The 11,461-nt window shown below is 41.2% G+C and overlaps 1 protein-coding gene across 1 annotated transcript; it reads right to left on the reverse strand.

Annotated features, from left to right (window-relative positions):
* Positions 1–1,058: 1,058 nt before the first annotated feature.
* Positions 1,059–10,317, reverse strand: LOC135477687 (uncharacterized). The gene is made up of 6 exons (XM_064757911.1): positions 10,198–10,317; positions 8,789–8,951; positions 4,763–8,572; positions 4,091–4,204; positions 2,421–2,630; positions 1,059–1,351 (listed from the first exon to the last, which is right to left on the reverse strand). Exons 1-6 carry the CDS (start codon positions 10,210–10,212, stop codon positions 1,059–1,061), a joined length of 4,605 nt encoding a protein of 1,534 aa, XP_064613981.1. The 5' UTR covers positions 10,213–10,317.
* Positions 10,318–11,461: the final 1,144 nt, after the last annotated feature.

Below are 11,461 nucleotides of genomic sequence, written 5' to 3' on the forward strand. Positions count from 1 at the left end.
GATTTTAATTCAGATAGTTCGAAGAATATTCTGGCAATATTTAAGAAAATTGTTTTTCTTTTCCTAATATTACCAACCATGTTAAAGCTAAACGTGAATTTTCTGGATTGAGAGTATAGATATTTACAAATGTGTATAAAGCATTCGTGTTTCTTCAGTACATCGTGCCATAACTAGATCAATCCTTTGATCCCAGAGCAATCCGGTTCAGTGGAAGGAATAACGTCGGCCATGGACATGTATCACCTTTAACTATACTGTTTTCGTACTTATAATTAATGTTAATAAATTCATTTTAAAAGTTAGGTCAGGAGTAACTTTAAGACTGCTAAATACTCGCGTAAGCAAAATAATACCTTAAATAGTTCCATTAAAGGAGAAGAAAATTTAAATATCAATCAAATAGCATTGGAAAGAGTATGCTTTTCCTTGCAGGTGCATGCGCAAAAAAAATTATGATATGTACCTCAAGTTGATAAATCATAAATAAAGTCAGCGCCAAAATCCGCTGTGGGCGATTCCATTTTGCCTAAGAACTAGTCCTGAAGTCTTCTGTGTTAGAAGGAGAAGTGCAGTTCGTACATATCGGGTAGAACTCTTCTTCCCAGAAGGTAGCCAACAATATAGTTCGTTTTTCGCTTGACGCTTGGCGATCGGGAAACCGGAATGTTGGACGTAGATTCTGAGTTTACACGAACAAGCCTGCCGTTCTTACGACACTCACTGGCTAAGAGGCAACACACCCCCAGCATAGATTACAGGGTGTTAAAAATGGAGGACGCGATGAACTCAGCGATTTATGTCATCTTTGCCGTTTTCAGGCTTCACTTGTATGGCGAGGAAAAATCGCAAAATTATGCAGCAAGCACCACCAGATAGGAAAAAATGTGCACTTTTCAGCCTATAGTGTCATGTTTTTACGTTTTCTTCTCCTTTAAAGTTTCTTGACCCTGTTGGCACACACTAGATATTTACTTATACACACTAAAACTAAGTTGTTTTCGGCATTTTGTAGCTTGACAGGTTCCGCACAGTCGGGGACTAATGGGGCAGGAAGGTCAGTGGCTTGACTGTGGTTGGACATTGATGACTTTCGATGTCTTCCCTTCTGAATGCGCGCTTTCCATGGGGTATACACTGTAAGGAGGTGGATCGTTCACGATAACCCCATCTTTCGTGGCCTCTGTTCCAATGCCCATGTTTTCAGGATGACTGGGCTCTGCTTGCACGGGCGTGACTGTTGATCTCTGCGCCGACAATGTCGTCTTCTTAAGACATAAGAGAAACAACACCACGCCGCTTAAGACGAGTGCAGCACCAAGCCCGAGCCCCAAAGCCAGGTAGGAGAAAGCTGTAACAAGTAACGATAACTAATGATAATTTTATGAAATGCTGATTGGGCTGAAATGTTGTTTATTTGCTTTTCCAGTTTAAGTTCGCTATTAACGTTCCCAATGGGTTGACAAGTGTACAAACTATCGCTGTGTGAAGTAAGGCAATCGTCCTTGAAGGACATATACTTATCCATGTCAATAAACTACTGGTCCCTAGACAAAGTTAAAATGCAATGAAACGAGTCTCCTCCTTTATCCAACAGAGGTCCGGTATATATGTATGGCACGGCTATGATTCAGTCATGACACTTGATCGCTCTCATTTGCTAGGAGGTGCATCAGGTGCACTCTAGTTCTTTTGTTGACTACATCTACCGACAATGCCTCACATGTTTGTAAATTATGGTTTTAGCGCCAAGGCAGGCAAAATACCTAAAGAAGCATGTACAATTACTCATCCCGCAAAACACAAAAATAGGATATTTATTAGACAAAATAGTAAAATAAATCATGTATTGTAAACGAATATAAGTTATTTCATTTTACTTTGCCTGTTTGTCCAGTTAAATGTCTGGGTCTGTTTGTCGTGTTAAATGCGTGTCTGTTTGTCGTGTTAAATGGCTTTGTCTGCTGGTCGTGTTTGATGCGTGTGTCTAATATTATTTTTATACAGTTTAATGCCATAAATGCAGTATCCCAAATATTTAGTATTTTCGTGCGAAAGGAAATAATACTACTACAAAAGACTGTCGCATGAGGGGCAAAACCAGAGCAGCTACGACAGTGTATTAACTGGTAAATGGTCACACGTGAAATCTGACCTTTTATCAGTTTACCACAATCAGAGTGCCCTGAATAACAGCATGTTTGGTTTATCAGTGCGACAGATTCGAGGGATGGTACAGTCATCAACATGTTTTCACTAGCTATGTTGTAGTTTTCAACCTACGTCCTAACATCATCCTATTCATGTCATCAAGTAAAGAACATCGACATAACTATGCCACACTATTGCGACATAATCTTGTGTCCTCTGACTTCGGATATTTAAATCCTGTTGAAAGCAGCTATTTCAGAATTTCTTACCTTGAACTGTCTTCTCCTTGTCATTCCCTGTGACAGATTGTCGTGCCCACTGGCCTTGGTGAGAGGCAGTGAAGGCTTGAACCAGAATCTCATAGTCACCATCATTAGTTTCACTGCCAATATCCGGTGGCAAGTGATAACTGGATGCCACCGTTGTTACGTTCAGCAACACCTTCGGTTCATTACCTTTTTGTACCATGACTCTGTAACCTGCAGGTAGGCAGAAAAAAAGACGATGCTTTACTTCTTTACAGCTTTAAAGTGGATGAACAGTTACAGATATAACCTTTGGCCTTCAGATTCATTCCAAATAAGCATCAAAATGAGGCATGTCATTGTTAAAGAGCCATGCTATATTGTACCTCGAACAAATCAAACAGACACTTTGCGCGTTAACTTTTGAAAGAATGTAAACCCTCAGCTGCATCTTACCAAATGAACGCCCAAGAACACATAATGTCTGAAGATGACTTAGGATATCTTTACTGTCTAGGCTACGATTCTCACAATTATTAAGTTAGTGCAATTTCATAAGAAATTGTTACTATTTATTTATTTATTCCATTGTTAATGGAAAACAATACTACAGCATCCATGTCGAATGAGTTCTTCAGAGGTACTAAGTATTCAAGTAATGTTTCGTTTTTCACAGAGATTATGAGTTTATTTCAGCTCTTAACATTGAATCGGTTTTCTAGTGGATGCTAAATGGACCTTTGCTGTTGGCAAGACCTTTATCTCGTTTTCATGAAGACGTATATCTGATGATTTTTACTACCGGTACCTACCTCCAATTTTGTGTATTGTTATGCGATATATATATATATAATAACAATAATAATAATAATAATAATAATAATAATAATAAAACACCTTCTCATCTTTCTACATTCTGTTATATTCCAACTGCAGCTGGTGGAGATTTCTTTCATATGTATATGTATGTATATGATATAGCCGGTTCGATCATGATTAGCATCGCTATGAGAGGACGGTCAGCATGTGTATACGTCATCACATCGTGTTGAATATGTGACTGTGATGCGATTTAGAGGACAGCCAGCATCTGTATACGTCATCACATCGTGTTGAACGTGTAACTGTTGTGCCAATCAGAGTACAGCCAGCGTCTATATACGTCATTAACATCGTGTTGAATGTGTAACTGTTGTGTCAGTTAGAGTACGGTCAGTGTATACGTCATCACATCGTATTGAACGTGTAACTGTTGTGTCAGTTAGAGTACAGCCAACGTTTATATACGTCATGACATTGTATTGAGTGTGTAACTGAAGTGCCAGTTAGAGTATAGCCAGCGTATGTACACGTTATCACATTGTTTTGAATGTGTAACTGGAGCTGTGCAATTAAATTAAGCACGACTGGGGATTTCCACACATGCAATATAGTATATGGTTTAAAATGGGAAACGGCTAATGGTGTCTTAATCGCATCATTAGAACCTGCGGAATGCTTCTTTTTGGCTGTATATATCATTGTTCTCTGCTGTGGAGCTTTGTTCTGGGCGGTATTTTGTTACATTGCAATATTATGTCCAATGCACATGGCCTTCACTATGTATTTTTCACGCCACTATTGGGTCATACATAAGCCGTATGGTGCCGATCAGAAAGTATTTTGGTTTATAACGTACATCCATAATTACTTACCTCTGATAAAGCGCTCTGCGCGAGAGTGAATCTGCCAGGATATCACCTTCTCCTGAGAGGGCTGGAAGTCGTTCAGGAGTGGGGCTGGTAACATGTACCTCTGGGTGTCATCCACTGCCAGATGGACACAAGTATACTTATAAGTGCCATACTGTTAACTATCTTCCACTTTAACCCACTAACACATTGAATGTATTTCTTTATATTGTTATTAAGATTCACTCTCTTGCGCAAATGTGTGGGAACATGACAGAATCCGGTGAACAACACTGCACTTCGCGAGTACACCTGACAAAATCCCTAAAGTGACAGTGGAGGAAAACACTGTACCTGACCAGTACACCAGACCAAACTTCTGTCATGACGATGGAGGAAAGCATTTCACATCGCCAGTACACCTGACTAAATTTCTGATGTGACGGCACGTCTTGCCAGTATATAGCCATACCAGGGGCCTGTTTTATGAAATAGTCGCAAATCACATGTATTGAAGAGATACATCACCATGGTAAACGCACTTGGCGTAGTGCTGCGACAGCTTTGTAAAACAGACCCCAGCAGAGCGGAAGTTGGACTGGCACATACGAGCTTATTGGACAAGATGTATTCGAACAAGTCTGAAAGATTGAGTAGCAAGGACAATTGTGTGGTTTTGAACATGGTTGAACTTACCACATGCATGTTCCGTGAACTGACGATATCCAGATGGGCACTCGTTCTCAACTCCGGCCACGTCCAAAATGGAGGGATTGATATAGTAGGTGTGGTCACTCAGTGTAAACAAAGCTCTCTCCGCATCAAACTTCGTTTGCAGGAGCGCCCAGGACTTCTGAACCTTCTCCAGCATGGCCTGATACATGGTCGGACAATCTGACTCGGTACACACTTCCTTCGGTTTACAGTTGACGGTGATGAATACGTTGATTACGTCCGAGTCATATTTCTTCACATTGAACTGCACATCTGGATAGACACCTTCGATAAGTATGCTGATAGCACTAACCATGCCCTCTTCAAAGTTTGAGACGTGTACTCCAATCTCGGATAAAACAGTTTCAGGTACCGATCCCTGAGAACTCATGTAACCCAAAGACGTTTCCATTACCGGACAAATTGGTGTTCCGTCAAAGACGTTAAAAATGGACTCTGTAGAAGTTGCTGTGCCGTATACGTTGGACGCTTCGCAAGCATAAAGACCAGATAAAGCCGGAGAGATGTCTGTCAGGGACAGGCTGAACGGATTGCTCTGAAATTCAGGCAGTAAACTTGCAGTCGTAAACCAAGATATCGTGGGAAAAGGGACGCCAAACGACAGACACTCTACTGAGACTTCTGCTCCTGTTAGAACCTCCAGGTCTTCTAATGGTGATGTGATTCTTGCTGAGTATTCCACCACAAGGTGAGCGGGGTCGGCGGTTGTGTTAGCCATGTGGTTTCCTACCACACAGGAGTACACACCTTCATCCTCGGAACTGATATTAAACAGCTGGATTGAAGTGAACTGCTGCCCAGTAGTTAGAATCTGTCCATTTTTGTACCAGTAATACATTGGCATGGGTATACTCTCTGCCTTGCAATCGAATGTAACGTCAGATCCTTCTATGGCCGTCCTGTTGCTGGGAGATTCTGTAATTACCGGAATGGTGCCACAGAAAATGTCGGTCGCGTCGATCCAGTCGACAGAGTCCAGCATGTCGCTGGTAACGCTTTTTACGTCTACAATTTCTCGGGTGTCGTTATCTAGTAAATCCATATACGAACTCTCCAAATCAGGAAGACTCTGTTGAGCATTAACTACCAAGTCTGGATCGACAGAGCTAAAAAGCTGGTAGAGCTCTCCGAAACTGTACACTACACAATCAGAAAAACCCGAACAGCTTGATGTATTGAAATATTCAACAGTGAGATTCTCCATTTCAGCTTTCCATGCAGGTATTATCTTGTAACTCATTGTGCTCTCAACGCTTTCATTGTTTTGTTTGTGAATAAAATCACTCGCCGTTTTACTTTCGTGGAGTACTTCATCGTCATCTTCATTTGTCTCATTAAGAGCAGCGTGTATCTCTTCTGATGTCAGGTTAAAATCTTCTGCAGCAATGCTCATGTCTATCCCAAGAGATTCTGGCGTAGAATTTTGCATCCAGCCAAAAGCGGTTCGCTGATGCGTCGAATTTTCCATTGCAGCTTGTGCTTGATTCTCCATCTCTACAGAAACATTAAACAAAACGTCTACCCCTAACCTCAAGAAATCGAAAATTGGTTTGTAAGTAGAGCATTGCTTGTCCCAGAAATCCACACTATCAAACTGAGATTGTGGAATGGTATTATTTCCCGATGCGTCAGCGTTGCCATCTGACGTCTGACGTCTCTGTCTATATAGTTTGTGAAGCCTCGAATAAATGATGAAATCGGCTTCTCTTTTCCGTTTTCCAAAGAGGTTCCCCAGAGCATTCAAAGATCCTTCTACCACCGCCTTGGCAGCATTCCATAAGCTGCTTGCCAGATTTTTAAAATTAATTCTAAAGCCCACTTTCGTCCATCCCAGAGAAAACAGATTCAGCTCACAAAAAACTCCAAATTCAAAGAGATTCTTCGTTGAAAGTTCCAAATCAAACCCACATTGTTTAACATCAATGATTTTCTGTAAACCATATTGAACAATGAAGTCAAATACATGGTAAGCTAATTTTATAGCCACCTTCACTACTTCGAGTGCAACATTTGCCGCATCAAGAATTACCTTCACTCCTTCCAGTCCCAGAACTGCTAGATCAAACGCTGCTTTGGCAACCTCAATTAGAACACGCGACTTATCAACAACAATCTGTGCAACGGACACAGCAGTTTTCGCCAAGTCGAGAGCTACCATTGGAATGCGAACGGCTATTTTTGCAATTTCCAAAGCAGCGTACGCCAGACCTCTAACAATTCTACAAGCAACATTAGCAAGAATGCAGATAGGATCTGGAATGCGAAACATACAGCTTGTAAAACTGATGCATGGGTAGGGAATTCTGAGAAACCACACCTTTGCCCAACATAACCGAACCTTAATACCTGGAATGCATACACTTGAGCAGGATTTTATCCTACACAGACCATCTACGCGTTTCTGGGCAGCGTTCAGTGTTTGCATGGCCTTGCGGAAAGGTTCTTTTGCTTTTTCTAGCTTTTGTTTGGCTCCCTCGAGTACAGCGATTGCCCTGTCGAAGGCGACATTAGCGCCATCTAGACCCTTTTTCTTTTCATTAAGCCAGTTCTGTGCCCCTGTCAACTTTCCTTTAGCAGACTTCACTGCATTTTGGGCTCTTTCGAGTCTATTTACGGCAGAGTCAGCTAAACGTTTAGCAAAGAGGCGTATGTAATCTCCTAAACTGCCATTAAACGAATGTGAGCCTGGGAGGAATCTGCCTTGTACGATCAAGGCTATTTCAGACACGGGAACAAAAATGTTCGCAGATATTAACAATCTTGTCCTGAATAAACCAAACACATTAACTTCAAAAACCGAGGATAGTCCACTGCGTCTCAAGATGAGATTCGTGCTCAGTTCCACGCCAAAAATGCTTGCCAACACCTCCATTCTAATCAAGAACTTATCACTGTTTTGGGCTAAAGCCATTTCAACGGCTCCTCCGTCAATGCTGATGAAAACCTTCCATACAATATTTGTTGGAAGTCGCACTTTCACAGAAGCCACGTCAACTCCAGGAACCTTTAGGACACCATGAATACGCACCGCTTTTTCTTCTGACAATTCTTCGTAGAGATCTGCAAATCGCCCACAATGACCAATGTTTGAGTCTGCGCTTACAAATTCAGCACTGAGGAGAAATTCTTGACCTAGCAGTGAAACAGACATCTGACCCTTCACTCCCCAACTTCCAGATCCGTTTATTAGTGCATTGAATTGCTGTAAAAATGTTATCTGCATTTCTTTGGCATTTGATAGGATGCTTCTAATAAATTCCATAAGAGTGTTGGAAATGTTTGTCCAGTCAAACGATAAGATTTCTACGGAAATTTGATAAACAAAGCTATATATTTCCGTTGACAAAATTCTAAGGTTTGCGATGAAGTCGTACAAAAATGAAGAAATGCTTTCAACCGAAGGGCTACTTGAACCTGAGAGGAAGCTGTTGAGGAGACTACTGGTTTCTTGTACCAGAACTGATAACCGCTGTAACTTTTCTGTTACCAACATGAAGCCTGACGATTTGACAATTGACGATAGGTACACCGTCAAACTGGACAAATCACTCCGTATAAAACCGAGGCTGCCCTGTAGATTAGACTGGATATCTTTAACGTTATTCAACTGCGCTGAATCTAATATCCTGAAAAAAAAACCTTCCACCGACGCGTCGAATGCCAAGTCTGTGATAAACGACAAGGCATCAAGGTAAATGATTCTGATGCTTGCCGCAAGAAAAATTCCAGGAGGATTAGCTTCCAGTCCACAATATTGTCTCTCCTGTTGACCTATACATAAAATAAAAAATCTTTTACTGAATTATTCCAGATAGTTAACTTTTTATTAAACTTATCAGGAAAGTAAGTATAAACTGCACAAAGGAAGCTTGTTTACAATGTACGTATGAAGTGGGCTAACCTTTCTCCAGAGCAAAGACAGCCTAAAGACATGCGTTTAACTACTGTAAGCTGTTTTTTCGACTGGTTTTTTGTCACTGTACTTACCACCCAATGAAACCAGAGCACTGACTCCCACATGAAGACTATATCGGTAAGTCAGGGATATCGTGCATGTCTTGCTGAAGATAGGGACCGTCAGCTTGAGGTGCAGCTTTGAGTTTATCTGTAGCATGGCTGACCAGGGATCACTGAACAAATGGGTAAATATCTGAAAAATGGAACGGCGTATCAATACTGAAACATCAAATTTGTATCCATCAGTTGCAAGCGTGGTAGCACAGTGCACTGACTTGAAAGACTCTCACCAATGCGGTCGCTGCAGCTCATGTTGGCTTGTGAAGGTCTTTCAGTAACCTGAGGTCCGTTGTCTCCCGGGCTCTACCCGATTTACTCTCACCATAATGCTGACCGCCGCCGTATAACTGAAATAGTCTTGCGTAAAACACTAATCAAATAAATAAATATTTAGTGATTTTTTATCCACCGACCCTTTCCATACACCTACCAAACCTTTGGGTTTTTTGCCAACAGTACACCCAGGAGCTTGATTCAAGCTTACTACCAGATTTTTTATTTGCTACTACGATCTAGTGAGTGATCTAGTCGAGTGAGCCAGCGAGGGTCCCTAATTTCATAAGTTTTTTGAACATTAATAGTGAATTATGCCAATCTTACAATTTGTGCCAAATGTATAGCACTTCCTGCAAAAGTCTTCCCGTAAACTGAGTTTGGAAATGTATACAGTCATTTATCACTGTTTTGGTTTTATCTGTGTATCTAAAGACATCGAGGGACCAGCCGGGCTAGACGATTAAAGTGCTGGCTACGACTATAAGGAACAATGAGGCCACCTGGTCGAATTCATTTTGAATACAAGCGTCAAGTCCAACATTCATATACCATTCGTAGCCCGTAAAGGGCGTTCCAAGTCGATAATCGCAAGATCCATTTCCAAAACAACGTTTAACAATAGCTCCCAAAAACAAAGGTATGTAAGAAATTGTACAAATAAGAAATAAAGAGGGTAACACACAAGAGAGAAGCGGTCATCAGTTTTCAATGATGCCGGGCAGACAATGAATATTCCAGGCATGAATTCCATATCAAAGTTAAATTCGTAGTCCGTCAATGAGTTCCATGTCAAATAACAATTAATACTGTTTCTGCTACGGCTTTAAGTGAATACTGATCTGCTGCGGCTTTAAGTGCCAGGCATCCGGCCAAGGTTATTTGCTTAATCCAGGCACTTCGGTTTCCTCTACCCATAAACCTCTGCCTATAAATTTCTGCCCATAAGTCTTGAGCACGACTTTAAACACTAATCAGTCAATCAAACAATCAAACATCAAAGACTGAAAGTCAGTCTTAACGTAAAAAATTTAGTCCACCAAAATGATTCAGGTATGAGCCTGGGCGTTTGGCTAAGTTCTGAAATGGAAATTCATAAATCTTACCTTTCGAACATCCATTAATGCCAAAAGAAGTCTCCCTTGACTTCCAGGGAATAATCAATCAGCTTTGTTTGCCTGTTTCTCGACATCAACTCCAAACCACAAAGATGCCTTTTTGGGGGGCTGCAAGATGTGAATCACAAAAACTTTGGTTAATAAACACATGAATGGACATAAATGCCATTGATAAATTGAAATAAATTATGCAGATCATAGTGTGTCTTGCTATGCAGATGTGTGTTATTTGTGTACTTTTGGCACTAAGTTCTGTTGATAGAATGACAGTTTATTAATTTATATTTAACTTAGTACTTAAAAGTTAGCAAGTTATACGCTTACGTGTATTCGAAAACCTCGTCTCCATTCCATAATGTCACCCCAGAAATCTGTCTGTCTGTGTTAAGAAGTTTGCTAAAGGAAATCCCAATACCTCTCGGAGATACGTTTAGGTTTATGTTCTTTAGAATCTTGAAAAATGCTACCCTCTGGAGTAGTTCCGAGACCTGGTCGGGGAACATGATCACAAGCGTCAGTTCATTCTGCAAACCGATGATGAAGCAGAACTCGTTGTTTTCTGAGCTGGAGACATCCACACTCTCCCCTATTAAGGACATCACGAATTTCCCCTGTACTCTCACCGTGTAATACAATCGACCATTAAACACCGGTGCTCCGTAGCAAGACGGAATTTTCTGCACATTTCGACCTATGGTTATCTTAGGAATGTATCGAACCCAGCTGGAAGAAAATTCCCCAACATTAAACGACAACCAGTTTGGTAGAGCGCTACCTAATCCTGTAAGAAAAGACCCGAGAAGACTTCGCTTCTGGGTGAAATCTGTATGATCTTCGTCAGATAGAGATATCTCATCGCAAGACTGGGCGTCTTTAGGACTGATTAGTTGACCGTCACTGGGCTGTCTCTTGGGGTTGATTGGACCAAGCATCATCTTGTTATCCGTCATAACAATTTCCAGACCATTTTCAGAGACTGGCAAAGACAGATTACTTGTCGTCAAGAAGACGACACCTTGTGTAAACTGTACTCTCGACTTCAAGTCGTACCAAGGTTGCGTTGAAGACAAATGAAATATGGTTCCCTTGAAGGTTATCTCTGCTTGGAAGCATCCTTTCGGTAAGACATTCCCCGCTAAGTTCAGACGGGAAAAAACGTCTTCAGTCTTAATATTAAGCGTTGGAATCTGTGGGTAATGCTCAGCGTCGGCACCGGGAGACGTTCCACGTCACAACGTGCAATCCTCTGGAC

This window comes from Liolophura sinensis, chromosome 1 (genome assembly GCF_032854445.1).
Source record: "Liolophura sinensis isolate JHLJ2023 chromosome 1, CUHK_Ljap_v2, whole genome shotgun sequence".
NCBI lineage: Eukaryota > Metazoa > Mollusca > Polyplacophora > Chitonida > Chitonidae > Liolophura > Liolophura sinensis.

Bases quoted from the DNA above. Each gene is read 5' to 3' on its own strand.
- LOC135477687 (XM_064757911.1), bottom strand. The intron at 2,631-4,090 runs GTAAGTAATTAT...GCCTACCTGCAG, and splicing joins CGCAGAGCGCTTTATCAGAG to GTTACAGAGTCATGGTACAA. The intron at 1,352-2,420 runs GTAAGAAATTCT...TACTTGTTACAG, and splicing joins CAAGGAGAAGACAGTTCAAG to CTTTCTCCTACCTGGCTTTG.